We start from the raw sequence: 21,368 nt of genomic DNA, 5'->3' as shown, positions 1-21,368 counted from the left end.
GAAAAGTATTAACTGAGTCCTTGGCATTCGACAATGCTAATGCAGAGTACAGAAGAATACTTACACCACTAAAGATCAGATCAGCTCCTTTGGAAGAATGGATTCAATACACTAATGGTGTTGAGTCTCTTAACTACAGTAATGAGGCTTGGATAGGAGAGACAAATCCCAGAGGTGAAAGAAGGCCCTGTGTTACCAAATGTTTTAAGTGTGGTACACCAGGTCATATAAGTAAAACCTGTAAGTGGGGTACTCCTAGAAGTAATACTCCTTCTAGGAATAGCCTAAACAGGAGACCCCAACCACCTCCTGGATTATGTAGAAGATGTGGCAAAGGCCAACATTGGACCAATGAGTGCAGATCAAAAATAGATATACGAGGCAACCCTTTACTGGCGGGAAACGCCTCAGGGGGCCTCTTTCAGGCCCCCAAATCAAATGTAGTACGAACATTCCCAGCCACTGTGGAAGAAATTCCTCTCCAGGACAACTGAATAAACCAAAGCCTAAGGTAAAAACCTATACTGCCATGAATGATAAAATAGCTCTGATAGATGGATCACAGTTTACAAAGAACACTATAAAACAAATATTTTGGCAAACTTCCATAAATGAACAAAGACCAAAGCTTAGAATTCGAATTAATGGCCTGGTTCTGGAGGGCCTGGTAGACACAGGTGCAGATGTGACTATAATTACACCAAAATCATGGCATCCGAATTGGCCTCTTCAAGAGGTAGATGTCCAACTGTTAGGGATTGGCACCCTATCTCAGATAAAACAGAGTTCGAGATGGGTTGAATGCATAGGGCCAGAAGGACAGAGAGGAAGGCTGAAGCCATATGTAGCAAATGTAGCAGTAAATCTTTGGGGCCGAGATCTGTTACAACAGTGAAATACCCAGATTAAAATTCCCACACTTTCAGAAAAGGAATACAGACCAATGCATGTTTCTAGGAATAATATCATAACATGCTATAAAAATCAGTCACCAACCATTCAGGCTGTTCACAAACAGAGCACAACTGTTGTTGAACTCTCAGAAGTACCAACTGCCTTTCCTTTAAAATGGCTAACTAATAAACCTGTCTGGGTTGGACAATGGCCTTTGACAAAAGAGAAGCTACAAGCTTTAGAACAGCTGGTTCAAGAGCAGTTAAATGCTCAACACATTGAAGAATCTACCAGCCCTTGGAATTCTCCTGTATTTGTTATAAAAAAAAATCTGGTAATTGGAGAATGCTGACAGATCTGAGAGCTATTAATAAAATAATTCAGCCAATGGGCTCCCTACAGACTGGGATGCCCTTGCCCTCTATGCTACCAAAAGAATGGCCTATAATAGTTATTGACTTAAAAGACTGTTTCTTTACCATACCCTTACAGGAAAATGATAGAGAAAAATTTGCCTTCACAGTACCTAATTATAATAATTCTCAGCCAGTCAAGAGATAACAATGGAAGGTCCTCCCACAGAGAATGTTAAACAGCCCTACTTTGTGTCAATACTTTGTGCAGAAACCATTAGAGATAATTCGTGTAAAGTTTCCACAATCCATAATTTATCACTATATGGATGATATCCTATTAGCTGATCCAAAGTTAGATACATTACAAAGCATGTTTGAAGAAGTAAAAAAAGTTTTGCCTCGCTGGGGACTGCAAATTGCTCCTGAAAAAATACAAAGAGGAGATTCTATTAATTACTTAGGATATAAGATAGAGCTACAAAAAATTAGACCCCAAAAGGTACAACTAAGAAGAGATAGATTGAAGACTCTTAATGATTTTCAAAAGTTATTAGGAAGCATTTCCAACTTACTGGGTATCATGGGAATACCCAAAGATAGACTACAAAATTTGGCTAATACTCTAGAAGGGGACAAAAAATTAAATAGTCCAAGAGAATTATCAGCCGAAGCTGAGAAGGAATTGGCTCTAGTAGAAAAGACAATTCAAGAAGCACATGTGGATCATGTGGATCCAGAACTTAAATGCATTCTTGTCATATTCCCCTCCAGACATTCCCCAACAGGTATTTTGATACAGAGGGAAGATATTATATTGGAATGGATATTCCTACCACGTAAACCAAATAAGAAATTAAAGACTTATATAGAAAAGATCTCTGATTTGATTCAAAGGGGTAAATTAAGACTTCGCCAGTTGACAGGAATGGACCCAGCAGAAATTGTAGTACCATTAACTAATGAGGAAATTTCATCACTATGGAAAGATAATGAATACTGGCAGAGAGCCTGCAGTAACTTTTTGGGAGAGATTAACAACCACTATCCCAAAAGCAAGAGAAAAGAATTCATAAAGAAGACTGAATGGGTCCTTCCTCACACTGTATGACAAAAGCCAATTTCTGGAGTCCTCACATTCTATACTGATGCAAATAAATCAGGGAAAGCAGGATATAAATCAGGAGGCTTAAGTAAAGTGGTGCAAAGTCCATATAGCTCTGTACAAAAGGCAGAACTGTATGCCATTCTTATGGTACTGATGGACTTCACAGAACCCCTCAATATAGTCACTGACTCTCAATATGCAGAGAGAGTTGTTTTACATATTGAAACTGCTGAATTTATTCCTGATAATACAGAATTAACTTCATTATTCATACAATTGCAGAAAATTATCAGAAAAAGGGAACATCCTATATATATAACACATATCAGATCCCATACAGGTCTGCCAGGACCTTTAGCACAAGGTAATGATGAGATTGATCAGTTACTAATAGGTAATGTGCTAGAAGCTTCAGCATAAGAAACACCATGTAAATAGCAAAGGTTTGAAGAAGGATTTCTCCATCACTTGGCAACAGGCTAAGGATATTGTGAAAAAATGTCCTACTTGTTCCATCTATAACCAAACTCCATTACCTGCAGGGAGTAATCCAAAAGGTATACAAAGAAATGAAATTTGGCAGATGGATGTGTTTCATTTTTCAGAATTTAGAAGATTAAAGTATGTACATCATACCATTGACAGCTATTCAGGATTTCAATGGGCAACTCCTATGAGTTCTGAAAAGGCTAATTCTGTGATTACACACCTATTAGAAGTTATGGCCATCATGGAAATACCTGTACAAATTAAGACAGACAATGCCCCAGAATATGTCTCCAATAAAATGAGACAGTTCTTTGCTTATTACAATATAAAGCATGTTACAGGTATACCACATAATCCCACAGGCCAAGCAGTCATAGAGAGATCCAATCGAACTTTAAAGGATATGCTAAATAAACAGCAACAGGTAACATTGACTCCTAGAAATAGACTGCATAGTGCTTTATTAACCTTGAATTTTCTCAATGCTAATGAGAAAGGAACAACAGCTGCGGAGAGACATTGGACGACAGACAAAACTCCTGAGCTAAACCAACCAGTTTATTTCAAGGATGTGCTGACCTCAGAATGGAAACCTGGATATGTTCTACGTTGGGGAAGGGGTTTTGCCTTTGTTTCTGCAGGAGAAGAAAAGCTATGGATACCAACAAAATTAATAAAAATTCGATTCGAACAGGAAAAACCCCTTGATGAAGAGAAGTAAAAGATCATCCACCAATGTGACATCTCTACAAGTTGTAAGAAAAATTTAACAATCAAAGGGTGGGGTAGGGTTCTGTTTTTGTCTTTCCAGGATAATGGAAATACCCATCTTCCAAAACTCATAAGGCCTTGGATATCCAGATATTTACAACAGAAAGGAAGAATCTATTGGTACCAATCTACACATGGTAAAATCTCACTGTCTAACATCTTTCTCTCTATCAATCTAGAAAAGTTGTGGTTCCAATTCAATTATAGCCAAGCTGGCTTTGGAGATGGAATTGGCTCACTCCTTCTCTAAACCCAAACATATTGCTAAAAGAAAAGTTTGAGAGATTCTTCAGTCCCATATCAGAAGAGCCCTCTGGTGTGAGACAGAAGGAAACCAATAAAAAGGGACCATTGTCTTCTAAATTCTAATTCTCTCCATGCTTACTCTTGATTTCTCAGAATCCTTCCTTACATGCTATGTCCTGTAGCAGGAATCTTAAAAGTTCTTATTAATAAAATCAAACCCGAGGCGAGTTATTGGGGTCCATGCTGGTAGATCAGAGAGACAGAACAAGCCACAGCTATCTCACCTTGCCAAATCCTCAGCTGGTCCTGTTTCCTCAGACTGGAAGCTTCTGTGTCCTCATTCCGGAATGGGTCTCAGCTGAACTGCTGCTCAAAAGCCTGAATGCTTAACCAGCCACATGTTTAACCAGCCAAAAACTCTAGTTTCTGGTCCTCACGCCTTATAAATCTATCTTTTTGCTTTCTACCACCACTCCCTGGGATTAAAGGCTGGCTTTCTGGGATTAAAGGCGTGTGTCACCATGCTTGGCTATTTCCAATGTGGCCTTGAACTCACAGAGATCCAGAGGGATTTCTATCTCTGGAATGCTAGGATTAAAGGTGTGAGTGCCACCATTTTCTAGCCTTTGTATCTAGTGGCTGTCTGTTCTCTGACCCCAGATAAATTTATTAGAGTACACAATATTTTGGGGAACACAATACCACCACAATGTCCTCTTTAAATCCAAACCTCCCATTTTTGATAACAAATAAGTTTTTCCAATAACAATCTCAGAAGTCTCCAGAAGGAAGATGGGGCCCCAACAACAACAACTCTACCCAATCCAGAATGATGCCATGGTAATCATCATCATACTATACTTCTTGCCAGAATTTCAGACAATCTTACCCATTACTCTAAGACTTGCTGCAAAACCTACAGTTAGTCTAACTGAGATTTAACTATCTGAGCTTTCTCACAGTACCCAACAGAGATAACATCACCCCCTAAACGGCAGGAAGCAATTCTAAGAAAACGACGTCCCTTCTCCCTTAGGTTTCATAATTCTCAGGGTTATGGATGACGGTTATAGGGTTGGGGGTGGAAGAAAATATTAACTCAGTATTGTAAAAAAAAAGGGGGGGGAGAAGAAATGGAACAGATAGGTATAAGATATGATGGTAAATCATTGTATATACTAGTAAACAAACTTAGTAAAATAGCAACCTTAGACAATTTGCACTGTAATTTGTACTGTTATAGATTCTTATATGTTGATACAAATGTAAACTATTTTTATACTCCTGTTTAAGATAATTTGTATATTGATACAAATACAGAACTATATTTGTTATAATGTACATATATTTCTACTCTTATTTGAAACATTTTTATATTGATACAAATGTAAATTTATATCTGTCATACTTTATATATGTTCTACTTCTGTTAGGATATTTGGTATATTGATATATATTTAAGATTATTGTCATATTGTATATCGCACTATATATTCCTACCTCTGTTATAAATATCTTGTGTATTGTCACAATTTTGAAGTCATCGTTCTTCACCATACATTTGCTTATAGACTGTTTACCTTATTTACGTGAAACCTTAGTTCTTAGGTTATTTCAGTAGATAAGATTTATAGATTTATAGTCGCCTATGCCTATCATCTCTATAGTTACGTTAGTTAGGTTATCCAGATTTACAGATACATAGGTCAGATGGGCAGGTAATCTTCAAATACTTCATAGACCTAGAGAATATGGCATTTAAATAACTTAGAATTCTGTTGATGTGAGACACAATTGCTCCTGGCTGCACCAATTGATCCCGAGAGAATGTTGGGCTTCTAAGACATTTCCATTTGGAAATTTGTCTTTTTGGCACAAAATGGCCTACTGGGCAAAGAACTGCCCTTGCCTTGATGGCTGACAGTACAAATGCAATGCTGTCCTTTCTGGACAAGTGGGACACAAGGAAAGCGACCACTGTACTCTGCCAAGACAGGGTAAGATGGTCTTTCAGAAATCCTGCTTCTGAAAATGGTCTGTCAGATACTCTAGGCCTGTAGCCAATTTGTATGCACCAACAATGCTGAGAAACATTAGGTGACTGTCCAGACTGCCAGCTGTCTTGGTCTACTCTTGCAAGATTCCCAAAAGTTGCTTGCATCCGTCTACCATTTCTCAGGTACCATTATGTTCCTTCTCAGGTCTTTGATGGGATTGAAGACTAGCAGTTATAGTTACAACTTAGTATATATAATATCTTAGATAGAACATATTAAGTATTAGATTCAGGTTCTTTAGGATAGGACACCTTTGAATGATCTTTATAACATGCTGTTTACCTATGCTCTATACTTCTCTGGATTTTAGTATGTGTTTCTTGCTTGATATTGTTTGCATTGGTTGTAGTTACATCTTATCTAGGTCATTATCCCTCATTATTTCTGGACAATATTTGATAACCATTCCTTTGTATATAGTCTTGTATTAGTTTAGAACCTTCTTATTTAGACTAAAAGGGGGAGATGTAGTGGGTAGCCATTCCAGCTTGGATCTGGAAGTTCCAACCCCCATTGAGACTCTGGCAACTGTCACGCCTACGAGGCGGGGCGAGGGGAGGCGCTGGAAACCCGAGAGCTGGATGGGCCAGCGCTCTCTCTGTGTGCTCTCTCTGTGCCTGGACCCTGGACGGTGGAGGTTGACTGTGCAGAGCTCCAGAGAACACCGCTGGATTGCGATACACCTTCCCCAGACCCCCGCAACCTATCTATTCCTTCATTTGTAAGTCATCCACTAAATAAATCTTCCTTTTAACTACGTGGAGTGGCCTTTATAATTTTCCCCAATAAACATTCTCAGGCATGGAAGGGTTTGGACTCTAAAAATCTACTCTGCAGTCTCAGAATTGGGTCAGATTAAGGGTGGAGCCCTGATCATCCAGAGGGATCACGTTAGTCATCTCAGTGCAGCTGGTGGACCTTTCACCCAGGATTCTGAATCTGCTCATTTATTGACTCACTGATTCTTTCTACAGATATGTGAGATTTTTGCTTGTCCGTCTTTCTCATCAGGTGGTAAGCTCCACTATGCTGTCCAGCCTTATTGGTGCCAATGCAGAACGAAATCTGACCAAAGCATGTTTGGTGACAAGAATTATTGTGGCATGCTCCAAGGTCAGACCTTCTCTTGTCTGTTCTACTTTAGGTGAGTCCTTTGCCCTTCCCTGTGCTCCTGTAGCCTGGAAACACAAGGTTAACTACTCCCAGTACGGCCCAATCCCTGACATGCCTGGAATCAGCTGACAATTAGAGAATATTAACATCAAATACCATATTCAGCTTTTTTCAGACCTATTTGATTAGTTTTATCACTAAGAACATAAGAAAAGAGTACTAGGTAATAAGGGAATGAGATCTCTGTGTGGTGAACCATCTACCACGGAATGAAATGTGAGGACATAGGGAAGAGGATGTGGATTTCTCCAGTCAGCATCAGGTGTTGAGATTTCCACAGTTTAGCTAGGAATAGAGCGATGCTCTCTGCTTCCCAACATCCTCCATGCTCCCCTTCCTCAGATTACTTTTCCTTCCTTCTTTTCCTCCATCCTCGTAGTGTTGACTGATTTATCGCACACTTTCTCACCCCCTCTCTCCATTCAACAAATGAGCTGACTGATAAACACTGCAATGAGGCTGGTTCTCCAACAGTGAATTTGGCACACACAATGCCTACCTTTGATGAAGCTTCAGTTTTTAGTTTTGCTGCCAAGCTGTCCAGCAAACAACTCCAGCATTTTACTTAGCGTGTGTGTTAGAAAATTTCTTACGGATGTGACCTGAGTAAAACAATGTAAAGGAGGAGGTTCATGGCATGCAGGAAGCATAGTTAAGTGCAATAGGAGGTGACCAGCACAAGATTCAGCTCCCAAAGACACATCCCCAGTGACCAATTTCTTCCAATCTGCCTCTCTACTTTTCACATTCTACCGCCTCTTACTAGTTGATCTCAATCTTGAATTTTGGAAAAAAAAATTACTGATTTTTTTAGTTTAAGAAATTCTATCATTTTAAAGTTGATATTGCTTGGGGTTTTTACATTTTTTTCCAGTAGACTACATGTTCAATGTAAAAAGAAAAAGAATAGCAGGCATTGCTGGCCAGAGCATTGCTAGTCCCTGCATCCTACCGCTTGTTCACATTTTGAGTTGTATTTTCAATAATTTAGAGTTATGATTAGATCATGATATGTGTCCATGCATTTAAATATAATTTTTTATTTATTATGAATATTAACAATCATTTAAATCAGGGACGGAGAGATGGTTCAGCAGTTAACAGCCTGGTGGGGAGGGGCACTTGCTGAGGATCTGGTTAGGTTCCCAGTACCTATATTGTCACTCACAGCCATCTGCCACTCATCTTCCAGGAAATCTGATGCCTCCGCTAGTCTCTGTGGGCTTTGATTCTCATCACCCACATGGCCACTCATAATGCCTTGTAACACCAGTTCCAATGGATCTGATGCTCTCCTCTGATCTCCAAGGACACCAAGCATAGATGTAGTGCATAGACATACATGCAGAAAAAACACCCATACATGTAAAATACTGAACAAATTATTTTAAAAATACAGATATTAATTTCATTAATTTTTCACCTTCAAGTTAAATATTTTGGTCTCTGACACATTTTAGTTAATTTTTGTATGTCATCTAAAGGGTAGGTCAGTGATCTTTTACTTATTGAAAATTTGCCAAAATACTGGGAGGTGCTTTTTAGACCACTGGGGGAGGAAAGTCATCAAGGTATTACCCACTATCAGCTGTACATTCTAAAATACCAAACCTGTTGGCAAAATGTGCCTATTGGTGAACTAGTGGCACTAAGTTCTTTGGGGGAATAAACTGCTTTCTGATTAGAATTGAAGCTTGTTCCCCAGAAGGCAATCTATGCCTGTTGCTTTAACTTGGCCAAAATCTTGTATCTTAGGAGGCCACAGGCCTAAGGGTGCTGTTTTGTTAAGTGAAGATTTGGTAAAACTGCCTTCTGAGTAATATTGGTTACATACATAGATTAGTCTTGCATTCAAACTGGACAGAATGCCTGTCTCTGCAGTGGACGTCAGTTAATACAGTGACTCCCAAATGGGCAGATGACAGATGAGTGCTCCAGGCTAATTGAGACTTCTGTGTCAACCTTCCCAAGCATGGGGACATTGTGTAAGAGAGGGAGGAAGAATGTAAGAGCCAGAGGATGGGGAGGGGCGCTGTGAAGCACTGTCATCTGCCCCTGACATGGCCATGGCTCTCATGAACTTACCTCAGCTGTGGTGCATACATGGGAAGGAAGGTCACTTGGGGACTCTGAGGAGGAGCGGGTGGAGCAGCTGTGGGTTAACAGGATCAAGATACATTGTATACATGAAGGAAATGCTAAAGAGAAAAAGATTTTAAAAAATGAGATAAAATTTACTGCTCAGTTCACCTGATTTGCCATTTTCCCTGGAGAGCGATACAGACATGTTTCATGTCTTAGTTTGCACTAGTTGTAAACTTTTTATGATTCCATTTTGTTCTCATTATTGTGTTAATTAGTTTTACCCATTTTCCAAATGGAATTTTTTTGCCAGTCCTGGGCTCACAGTGTAGGAAACAGATTGCTCTGTTCATTTTCAATGGAGTTGCAGGAGGCTCTAGGCCCCTCCTTACCCCAAGTGGGGGCTCTGCCTGCTTTTGCCTCAGGACTCTGGGAGCTGGAAAGTTATGTGACTGAGCCCGGGATCAGAAAAGGCGGCTGGACTCAAGCCCCAAACTGTTTACTTCATGTTGTTTTGTGTTCTAGACCAATGAGATGGCCAGCTTGGGATGGTGCAAGTTTTGACCTATAAGAGGAGAGGACAGGAATTTCTTCTGAACAAAGATTTTAAAACAACTCTCTTATGCCAAATCAGCATGCCAGCAGCCATCTTTGCACAGTCTCTATGCAAAGGTCCCTTTCTGCAGAATTGTATATTAAATACTGCTTCATTGCATTATTCTCTTGAACTTGTTATCTAATGTCCAACAATTGTGTATACTTTCAAAGCTTTCCTTAAAGGAATATAATAACATGACACATGGAAAATACACACACACACACACACACACACACATACACACGCCTTTGACCCTAACTACTCTGTTAACAAGGTGAGCAAGATTCCCTGTCTATCCTCCCACTCTTTTTGAAAGCAATTGATCTGTAATTGGAAAAGATTATTTTTCTTTTCTTCCTTTTTTTCTATCCACCTATTTATTTTACATCCCAGCTGCAGCCTCCCTCCCCACATCCTCTCCTTCCAGTTTCCTCTCCTACATCCCCCCCCACCCCTTAGTCCCCTCCTCTTCCATCTCCATCGTGGAAAGGGCAGGTTTCCTATTGAGTATCAATAAAACATGGCATATCAAGTAGCAGTAAGACTTCCCCAGGTATTAAGGCTGGGCAAGGTGACCCGTATGAGAAGATAGCCTCTGTTTCCACTGTTAGGGGTCCCATAAGGGGACCAAGATACACAACTGTAACATGTATGCAGAGTGCCTAGGCCAGTTTCATACAGGCTCACTGATTGTTGGTTCTGTCTCTGCAAGCCTCTGTGAGCCCAGTTGGTTGTGTGAGCCTTCCCTTGATGTCCTTGACTGCTCTGACTCCTACACTCCTTTCTCTTCCTCCCCAGGATTCCCAAACTCCACCTAATGTTTGGCTGTGGGTCTCAGGATCTGCCTCCATCAGTTGCTGGATGACTTCTTGCTAATGACAATTGGGCCAGGCCCCAATCTGGTCATAAGAGACAGCCAGTTCAGGCTACTTGTCCACTATTGCTAGAAATCTAAGCTGAGGTCCTCCCGATAGACTCCTGGGAGATCCCCCTGTGCCAGGCTTCTGTCTGACCCTGAAATGCCCTCCACTCAGCACTCTCCTCTTCCATGCCCCCCAACCTGATTGCTCATGTTCCCATCCCCACCTGCCCTCAGTCCACTCATGAAATCTCTTCTGTTTCCCTTTCCCAAGGAGATCTAGGTATTCCCCACCACCTATGAACTCTCCTTATTACCTAGTCTCTCTGGGTCTGTGGATTGTATCAGTTATACTTTATTTACAATTAATATTCTCTTATGAGTGAGGATGTATCATGTTTGTCTTTATCAGTCTGAGTTATCTCACTCAGGATTAACTTTTCTAATTTTATCCATTTGCCTTCAAATTTCCTGGTGCCCTTGTCTTTAACAGCTGAGCAATACTTTGTTGTATAAATGTACCACATTTTCTTTATCTGTTCCTTGGTAGAGGGACATCTAGGTTGTTTCCAGGTTCTAGCTATTACAAATAAAGCTGCTATGAATATAGCTGAGCAAGAATCCTTGTGATATGATTGAACATCCTTTGGGTATTATGCCCAAGAGTGGTATAACTGGACCTTATGGTAGGTTGATTCCCAGTTGAGTATCCTTTGGGTATTATGCCCAAGAGTATAGTTAGGTCTTCTGGTAGGTTGATTCCCAGTTTTCTGAGGAACCACCACATTGACTTCTAAAGTGGCTGTACAAGTTTGCACTCCCACCTGCAATGGAGGAGTGTTCCCCTTGCTCCACATCCTCTCCAACATGAGCCGCCACTTGTGTTTTTGACCTTAGTGATTGCTACAGGTGTGAGATGGAATTTCTGAGTTGTTTTGTTTTGCATTTCCCTGATGGCTACGGATGTTGAACATCTCCTTAGGTGTTTCTCAGCCATTTGAGATTCTTCTGTTGAGAATTCCCTGTCTAGATCTGCCCTTCATTTTTTAATGGGATTATTTGGTTTGCTGATAGCAAGTTTGTTCAGTTCTTTATATATTTTGGAAACCAGCCCTCTGTCAGAAGTGATGGTTGAAGAAGATCTTTTCCCATTCTGTAGGCTGCTGTTTTGTCCTATTGATGGTGTCCTTTGCCCTATGGAAACTTTTCAGTTTCATGAGGTCCCATTTATTAAGTGTTGATCTTAGTGCCTATGCTGTTGGTATTCTGTTCAGGAAGTTGGCTCCTGTGCTAGTGCATTCAAGATTATTTCCCACTTTTTCTTCTATTGGGTTCAGTGTGTCTGGATTTATATGGAGGTCTTTGATCCACTTGGACTTTAGTTTTGTGCAGGGTGATAAACATAGATCAATTTTCATTCTTTTACAAACTATAACCAGTTAGACCAGCACCATTTACTGAAGATACTTTCTTTTTCTGTGGTGTAATTTTGGCTTCTTGGTCAAAAATCATGTGTCTGTAGGTGTGTGGATTTACATCTGGGTCTTCAGCTCGATTCCATTGATCCATGTGTCTGGTTTTGTTGCCAATAACATGTGGTTTTTATTACTATAGATCTGTAGTATGGCTTAAAATCAGGGATGGTGATACTTCCAGAAGTTTTCTTATCATACAAGATTGTTTTCACTATCCTAAATTTTTATTTTTCCATATGAAGTTGAGTATTACTCTTTCAAGGTCTGTAATGAATTGTGTTGGATTTTAATGGGGACTGTATTGAATCTGTAGATTGCTTTTGGTAAGATGACCATTTGTACTATGTTAATCCTACTGATCCATGAGCATGAGAGATCTTTCCATTTTCTGATAGCTTCTTCAAATTCTTTCTTCAAAGATTAGAAGTTCTTGTCATACAGGTCTTTCATTTGCTTGGTTAGAGTTACACCAAGATACTTTATATCATTTCAGGCTATTGCAAAGGGTGTAGATTCACTGATTTCTTTCTCAGTCCATTTATCATTTGTATATAGAAAGGCTACTGATGTGTGTGTGTATGTGTGTGTGTGTGTGTGTGTGTGTGTGTGTGTGTTAGTCTTGTATCCAGCCACTTGACTAGGGGTGTTTATCAGCTGTAGGAGTTCCTTGGTAGTTTTTGGGATCACTTATGTATATTATCATATCATCTGTAAATAATAATACTTTGACTTCTTTCTTTCAAATTTGTACCACCTTGATTTACTTTAGTTGTATTATTGCTCTAGCTAGAACTTCAGGTACTATATCGAATAGTTATGGATTTTTTTTTAAAACATTAAGCTTTTTTCAGAATCTTCTTTTTAGTCATATCCTCTATAAGCAAACTGTCTAAAAGTTTTCCTAGTTCTATCAACAGTAGAAGATGTCAAGACCGTGGCAGATTGTACTGTTGGGCAAGAGATATTTTGGGAGAATACTTGATGCTATAGATGGACAGATAGGCAGTAGGATAGAAAAGACTCTAAGGAATGTTCAGGCATACATGACAGAGAGCAAGGACATTTTTATAAGTTTCAGAAGATGCAGGGAGGTTCTGTGCCAAGTGAGTGATGAGTAATGGATAGCACCTGCTGTAGTCAGGCAGTCTCTGATGCCTATAGGGGAAGGAATAAGTCTGTCAGTCTGGGGTTCACATGCAGAATCTCCTATGAGGGTGCAGAGAGACAGAGCTACAGACAGGTATGACTTGAGCAGCAGCTGATGCTGTATCTAGCACACTGAGGCTTCTAGATGTCTTGATATGAAGGCTCGGGTAACAGGATGCAGCGGTCCCAATGTTTCACCAATCGCAGTGGGATCTGTGACTTTCTCTCTGGCCACATCTCTGTACAAGGGGAACACATCCACAAAATGATTCTGGTTCCCAATCTGGGAAGATGCCCCCTATAACTGAGGAATTTAGACTAGTTGCTTTCATAACACCCATTTCAAAAGTGGAAGGATAATGAAACCACTGTGTGGCTATATAGGGAAAGAATAATACCACAAACCTTCAGTGGGTGAGTTTGATCTGGAAGAGAATATAGAAACTTCAGTCTCCCAGGCAGCTTGTTAGCCAATGCCTTTTCAGAGGAAGGAGTGCTTTCAAAGCATCTGTGAGTAACAAAATAGAAGATATGTTCTTAGTTCTATACTGTGTCTGCCATTGTACTGGAAACAATGAGACAAAGTTCAGTGGTAAAGTCTTTACCAAACAGGAAATTAAAGAAACTGAAAGAAAAGACATACACTGTGGAAAAATCAGATTATTAAAAAATGAGAGAGAGAGAGAGAGAGAGAGAGAGAGAGAGAGAGAGAGAGAGAATTAAAAAGTCACTTGGTCTGATCTCAATTGCCCATTCTGTGGCATGGTATTTGAATAAATAACAAGTTAGTATCTCACTGCTTTCTTATGTGATACATTTTATAACATTACATGTTATTTCCTGACTCTGCTTATTTAGGGAGAGGCATCTGTGGGCATTAGGAATTAGATTCCAAATTTTCAGAGAATGAATCACAAGTCACCATGTCAGGCTCTAAGCAGTCACTCTGGGCCTGATTGTTGGTGGCCATTTTGCCTTTTATTTGTAATCCTTCTGTCTCTACTTTTTCCCCCTGTGAGAACAGTGATGGGATGAAGGCCTCATTTTTTTTTTCAAATACTGTATTCCAGCTGAGAAGGTACACCTGAGGGCTCTGATTAGCACTGATTTGTCATAGTGTCACAGGGTTGTAAGCCTAAAAGCCTTGAGCTGCATTTTGCAAAGGAAGAGAGTGTGTATCATGGGGTGTGGAAAGCCAGAAGATTTAGCAAGCAGAAGCTGAAGACAGACAACATAATGAAAAACAAAATAAAGGGACTGTGGGAGCTGAGCGAACTCACACTAATTGAAAAAGCTTCCTAGGGATGGAGCCACCCAGGAGGTCTATATTAGTCAGGGTTCTCTAATGGAACAGAACTGATAGAATGGGGACTTATTAGAGAGGCTTTCAGAATGTGTTCCAGCTAGTCCAACAATGGCTGCCTACTAACAGAACGTCTAAGAATCCAGTAGCTGTTCAGTCCATGGTGCTTGATATTTCATCTGGTCTTCAGTATATTCCGGAATCCCAAAGAAGTAGACAAGCAGGCCAAGAGCAAAGGCTTCCTTCTTTTATTTCCTTTACATAGACTGCCCCAGAAGGTGTAGCCTAGATTAAAGATGGATCTTCCCACCTCGAAAGATCAGGATTAAAATCAGGCTTTCCCACTTCAAATGATTTAATTCAGAAGAATCCCTCACAGATGTACCCAGTCACTTTGTATTTAGTTAATTCCAGGTGTCAACAACCAAAAATAGCTATTACAAGGTCTATATCAAACTTTGATTGAACCACTTGAATAGTTTGATATGATCTGACATTTGGGAGATTTTCCTCTTCTTCTCCTGAAGTAGTGGCCTTGACTACCAAGTCTCACTGGGGAGGACACCTGTGCACCCTGAGTCTACAGAAAGGATGTCTAGGTTGGAAGGAGTGCTTCCATCAGGCAGTTGAGGCACGGTCTTCACTGTCTCTACAGAGGGGGTATAAAGTGTTCTGGCAGCTCCAAAGGTAGTTTTATATGTGCAGCACTGCTCCAATTTAGGAGTGAGAGGAAGAGGAAAGACATTCAAAGTTACTGAGGTTTCTGCATCTTTCTCAGGATCGTGGGTGCATTGGTCCATGAGGGTGCAGGGAGCAGACGTGGGAACAAGATTCAGACTGCTGTGGGTGTGATGGAGACAGCCCTCTGAGAGAAGACTTTGGTGAATCAGCTCAGCTTTATTCCAGAATAAATATATATAGGAAATATATCGGATTGGGCAGCCTGGGGCCAAACTCTAATTTGCAATAAGTGGCATACTCCTATCATAAGGCTTCATATGTGACAGCAGGGTTTTATAGCAAAGCTCCTAGCGTAAGTCTTAGTTACCTTATGTGCAGCGGGGTAAAGCCTTCTAGCAGGAAACTACCAAGGATCACCGTAGAGATAAACCTGGCATCCGGTCTTAAAGATAACATTCAGATCAGGTCAGACCTCTGTGTCCAGGGACATTCTCCAGATAAGGGCAGAAAGAGAGCAGGAAGTCTGGCTGAGGGGGAGGGGGAGTCCCCATGCCCTTGAGCTTCGGAAAAAGCTGTCATGTCATGATACATGACATGACCTGTAACCTTCCAACAAAGTTATACATCCTTTTGGCGCTCAGTAAGCACAGATTGCTCGTATCTTTTACCTGTCTGGGAGGTTTTTAGGAAGCACACATGTCTCTCTGTCATTTTGGCTTCATCAGTGGGACTTTAAGTTTCCTGGCTCCATCAGTGGGACAGGGAAAGCAGACCCAGAATGAAAGGCCTGTTTTCCCATCACACTTTCCTTCCATGACCCTGTGGTTTGTCTTGTCTTTCTATCTGGTCCCCAGGAGGATGACTGTAGTCTACACGGGAGAGGAACCCAAATCTGCAGTTTGGGTTTGAATCACTGCTGTCAGTGATTCAAACATAGACCTAGACATGCATCCCATTCACAGAGTCAGAGGATTTAACATCTGGATGCAGTGGTAGAAGGTAACAGTTTTCTTCTGTGTGGAGAGGCAGAGCCTAGTGTGTGTAGCACCCTCTAGACTCCTCAGCCACCCAGTCTCAAAAGTCCTTCGAATCGCACAGCTAGTAATCCCCATTTGAAAGTTAGTGAACTAAACATGTGGACAGGAATCCGGAAGTACTTGAACCACTGGGTAGGGATGGAGAAGGGAGCAGGCAGAGTGAAGCACGTAGGCTCTGTGCTTCCCCCGGGCTGTCTGCTCAGCACACTGGCTTGGGATCCCATTGGCTGCCTTTCTAGCCTGAGCTCATATATAAGCATGCATTGCTGAGGCTAGGCCTTGAGTGCTCTGTCCTACTCTTTGCTGCTGTCTTCACCTGGGATCCCACTGCCATGGAAAAGCACTTCCTGCTGCTCCTGCTGGGTCTCTCCCTGGTGGTGGGCTTCCTCCATGGTGAGATACTGGCAGATGGAAGGGGCCGGTGCTGGTGGGCAGACATACTGTCAAAGGGTATTGGGTTTGGGAGGTCAGAAATAAGATATAAAACCTGACTACTTTTATTCATGGACCCCACAGCCTTCATCTCCATATCCTCACCTTTCCTTTCTTCTCTTCCCTCTGTTGTATATAGTACAGGCATCTCCAAATCCTCTTTGTCATGCCTCTGCTTTGGGTGTCCTTACTTCTGGCCCTTCAGTTCTGGCCTCCTCATTCTTAACAAGCAAGTATCAGGGACTATGGGGGTCCAGCCCTTCAATAGTCCCTTCCCAGAGTCCGGGAAGAACCTACAACCAGCTGATAATTAATCTTTGATGAGAAGAAATGAATCTACGTACACGAAACTCCTTAGTCCAATACTTTATTATTCTATGTCAGTTATAAGCTTATATTCTGCCCTCATATTTAGCTCATTTCTAGCCTGATTTCTCTCTACACTTGTCTGCGCTTCCCTCTAGGTTCTATCTTAATTCCTTCATCTAGTTCTGCCCTTCTAGGCTCTTATCCATCTTGTTCCTTCCCATATCATCTCCTCTCCCATCTCCTTCTCTCTCCTGTTCCTCTCAAGTTCTTACCCATTTAGTTCTTCCATTCTCTTTTCTCTTCTCTGTCCTCTAAGTGCCCTGGAAGACCTGGTATATATACACTTACAAGCAGTATTCCCATAGCAGTGCAAAGCCAGGCTTCCAGGGTCAGAGGGGTGATAAGAATCGCATAGGGAGGCAATAACCATTAATTATCATTTGCAAACCCAAAGGGAAGTGACAAATGGGGAAATGAATTAACCAAAGGCTAAATTCAGGTAATATCTAAGAAGAGGGTTCTTATGTGCTCAACTATAATCTTAAACGTGATTGGTAGAAAATGTTAAGAACCTATAAGTTGCTAGGTCAATGGGAGAAAATAAAACTGTCTTCTTTTTTCCTGTGACTCATATCTGTCCAAGCTATCTGCCATTTTTCTGCAGGGTGGAGGAAAGTGAACTCAGTCGCTAGGCGACCTGTACAGCTAGATGCCTCTGGTAATAGTTAAAGGGAGATCTGGAATTAGAGGTAAGGTTTGGGAAAGGAGGAAGTAAAGCTTAATTGGCACATCCGCCAGGCCTTCTCAAACAGGTAGCCTGGATGCTTAAGTCTGTTCTTAGAGAGTACAGAGGTATCTCTGATAAAGTACTTTCCTCCATCTGGGGATGGACCTGGCCGGATGCTGCCAATGATGATAATTACAGGGAGGGTTGAACTGGGGTTCTGGCTGAGCATAGCTGTCAGTGCAGAAGGTTATCTAAATATTCCTAGAAGTGGTTAGATAAGGAGTTAGAGGTCTATAAAGTTAGTAAGGCTGTAAGAAAGGAGGGTACGAGCTAAATTGTGTAAAGCTATTACTGAACATCCACCTGACCTAGGCAATGTCTCCTTATGGAATTTGCCTTAAATCAGGAAACTTGTATGTGGACTGTTATTATTGCTAGTCCTTGAAAGTGGCCAAGGGAGATATCTGATTCGAGAGAAAACCTTTTCTGAGGCAGTTCTTTAATACCTGGAATGTGTATGTCCAGAGAGTGATCAGTCCTCACTGTTAGCCCTTCTTAGGGAAAAGACAATTGGGAAAACTATGAAGGCACACAAGATTTTCATAACAGAATACAGCTGATATATAACAAGCCAAGTAACACTAAAAACTCCTTGGGATTTGGCTTCCTCTGGAGGAATTCCCTGATGCCTCCAGGTAGTGACTTTGCCATAACCAGCTGTGTTCTTATGATATATTCCTGTGGCCTGCAGCAAGCAAGCATTCTCAATTCCTCCAGCTTACCTGTGCATAGACCTAAATTTGTATTGGAAATGATGCAAGGAAGGTCCTTGGCAGGATGAAGGTAGTGAAGTGATGGGAGCACTTGTCTGGTCATAGGCGGCAGGCTCAAGCTCCCCACATCAGAGCTTTGAGCTTCCTCCTCATAGCCCAGTTCATTCACGGTATTTGAACTGGAGAAACTTGGCTCTTCTCAAATCCCTTCCTAGTGTCCAAGGTCATGGGCTACCCTTTAGAGGTCAGCTCAGCATACATCCAGCTCTTTCCGTGGTCATTGTTTCTTACTTATTGATTATAGCCACAGGCTCAGCTCCTGTCTGATCCTTGAGGTGGTGCTCCAGCTGAACATCTTATTCTTGATTTTGCCTTTTCAGCTCTGACATGTTTGCAGTGTGACTGGTTAAATGCCGATGGAGAGTGTGTGAAAGGAGAAAGCACCTGTGAGGCTAAAGATGACCAGGAATGTGGCATACTGGTAGTGTCTAAAGGTGCGTCAAGCCTGGGAGATATGGGGGTCACTCTGTGTCCTGCTCAGGAAGGAACCATCCCTCTTTACACTCCTGGGGACAAAGCAGAGACTAGGGCGGTGTGTTTTCTGTGCAAATTCAGGAGACTCCTTTCCATTTGGTACTGGTTGCCTACCATTCTTTGCCAGAAGAAGACATTTTTTTGAGTGGGGGTTGGGGGAGGGGTGTCTCTGCATGCTCTTTATAGCTTTCTGAAAAACATATTCAGGAATGAGAAGGTTTGAACTTTAAAATTCCAGTCAGTAATTTGGGGAACGGGAGGCATGCCTGCAGGCCAGATTACAGGTTGATAGATGATAACTACAGTCACCTGAGTATGGCTGGCATACATTTCACCAGGGAGTCTAAGTCACCTTTTTCTGAGACTCTGATTTTACAAATACTTAGGTTTGACCCTTGTTATTTTTCCTGTACAGGTTATGACATCTGGTTTGGGCAGCAGGATTGTTCTTCTGGATGTTTCAATAAGACTTTCACCCAATATAATATAACACTGGATTTTACATGTTGCCATAACCAATCGCTGTGTAATGAGTTTTAGAGGCTGGGCCCTTCCTTGCCCAGTCCTGCTGCAGGTGAGTCCTTGTTCCTCCCCTGTGCTCTCAAGGCTCACGACACTGAACCTTCTATTCCCTGCACTGCCGAGCCCTGACACCTGCCTGGAATCAGCATCCGCTGTTGATGCTTCAGCAGTTAGTTGGGAGTAGAGCGATGCTCTCTGCTTCCCCATATCCTGAGAGCTTCTGCCTGTCAGATTCCTGCTCCCTTCTTCCCCTTCCCCCATCCTTCCACCACTAGCTGACATTTGCCACACTTCCCCTGTTCCTCTCACTTTTACTTTCATCGACACTGGTTTTACACTAGTGAATATGGCAGACCTCACAGCCCCTTTAAGAACCTTCAGATTCGTGGCACCTCTTCTGCCAAGGTTCTAGCAAACATTAGTTCAGTATCTCACTTCATTCTTATTGATTGAATGGGAGACATATGCTATTTGATTTCTCCCTGCTGTGACCTGGGTAAAACAGTACAATGGAGCAATGATATAGTTTAGTTTATGATTTTAGAGATTTTCATTGTTGGGGGAAGGGCGTAGTGGACCAGAGCTGTTCACATCATGGAATGTAGGAAGGAACCAGGACAGGATAAACCCTCCAAGGCCATGGTCCTTGCTTTCTGCAATTCAGCATGTAACTCTCTTAATCATCTATCCAAAATTTAAATATATTAATGACTTAAGCAGTTTAATTAGGTCAGAGACTTCATATCCGTGTCTAGAAATGTGACAGACACACCCAGAGCAGTGTTTGAGGAATCTTTTAGATGTCCTTGACACAATCAAGTTCATAGTTAAGATTTGATGGGCTGAAGTCATTTCAGCACCACAGCATCCAATTCTATTTTGTATACACATGGAAAGGCTCAGATTAGCTTTATTCCTAGTAAATTACATAAATTTGAAGTTAATGTTGTTTGAGTCTTTATTTTTATTGCATACTCACCTTAGAAAATACAGGCAATTCTGTCCAAGAAAACATGGCTAGTAATCCCATCCCACCCTGCAAAGACATGGCTTGTTTACATATTCAGGCATATATTCCAAAGTTTTAAAATCATTAATAAGTTATGATACATATTTACATGTGTTTACATATGAACATTTATAAACTTACAAATATTAAAAATCATTATAACCTTCTTTTTCAGCGCTATTCATTGAATCCCAGCTCTGGAACATGAGAGCAAGCAACCTACTACTGATCTTGTCTTGAACCCTATATATGGGTCTTTCCATCATATGCCTTAGATGTCTTTTGTAGTCTACATGTATCTTGTTACATTATATCAGATACTCTGTCATTCTTGTGTATCATTAAAAGTTTAATTCATTAGTTCTGTAGAGTTGTCTAAATTACTTTCAATTATAAGATACCTATTTTTATTTGTTTTTTCCGTGTTTCTGTGTTGACATGTCATGACACGTATGTGGAAGTTCAAGGTCAACCTGTAGGAGTCAGTACTCTCCTTCCACCATGTTGGTTATGAAGGTTGAACTCGGTGGTGAGACTTAGTGGTCAACGCACTCACACTCTGTGTCTTATTATCTCTTCTCAAGTTTAAACTCATAGAATTAGGGGGCCATTGAGTAAAGTTACTTGTCTCTAAGCCTGAAGACCAGAGTTCAGTTCCTGGGACCCTCATGGTAGAAGGAGAAAATGGATTTATACAAGTTCTTCTCTGACCTCCACATGTTAACCATTGCAGGACACACACACACACACACACACACAGCAAAACAGCTGAATATACAATAAATGCAGT

At 41.2% G+C, this 21,368-nt stretch overlaps 1 protein-coding gene across 1 annotated transcript; it reads left to right on the top strand.

The window, feature by feature from the left end:
* Nucleotides 1-16,570: 16,570 nt before the first annotated feature.
* On the top strand, nt 16,571-20,906 carry LOC114699761 (secreted seminal-vesicle Ly-6 protein 1-like). The gene is made up of 4 exons (XM_028879031.2): nt 16,571-16,665; nt 18,894-19,007; nt 19,463-19,621; nt 20,754-20,906. The coding sequence occupies exons 1-3, from the start codon at nt 16,605-16,607 to the stop codon at nt 19,585-19,587; spliced, it is 300 nt and encodes a 99-aa protein (XP_028734864.1). The 5' UTR covers nt 16,571-16,604; the 3' UTR covers nt 19,588-19,621; nt 20,754-20,906.
* Nucleotides 20,907-21,368: the final 462 nt, after the last annotated feature.

The sequence above is a fragment of the Peromyscus leucopus genome, chromosome 7 (assembly GCF_004664715.2).
Source record: "Peromyscus leucopus breed LL Stock chromosome 7, UCI_PerLeu_2.1, whole genome shotgun sequence".
In the NCBI taxonomy this organism is placed as follows: Eukaryota; Metazoa; Chordata; class Mammalia; order Rodentia; family Cricetidae; genus Peromyscus; species Peromyscus leucopus.
Note: the sequence above shows the minus strand (reverse complement) of the source record. Positions and strands in the feature narration are given on the sequence as shown.

What these genes read in the sequence shown, in the direction of transcription:
- LOC114699761 (XM_028879031.2), top strand. Translation starts at nt 16,605, where the DNA reads ATGGAAAAGCACTTCCTGCTGCTCCTGCTGGGTCTCTCCCTGGTGGTG. An exon ending in GGTGGTGGGCTTCCTCCATG is followed by an intron (nt 16,666 to 18,893) that starts GTGAGATACTGG and finishes TTGCCTTTTCAG; the next exon opens with CTCTGACATGTTTGCAGTGT. An exon ending in CATACTGGTAGTGTCTAAAG is followed by an intron (nt 19,008 to 19,462) that starts GTGCGTCAAGCC and finishes TTTCCTGTACAG; the next exon opens with GTTATGACATCTGGTTTGGG.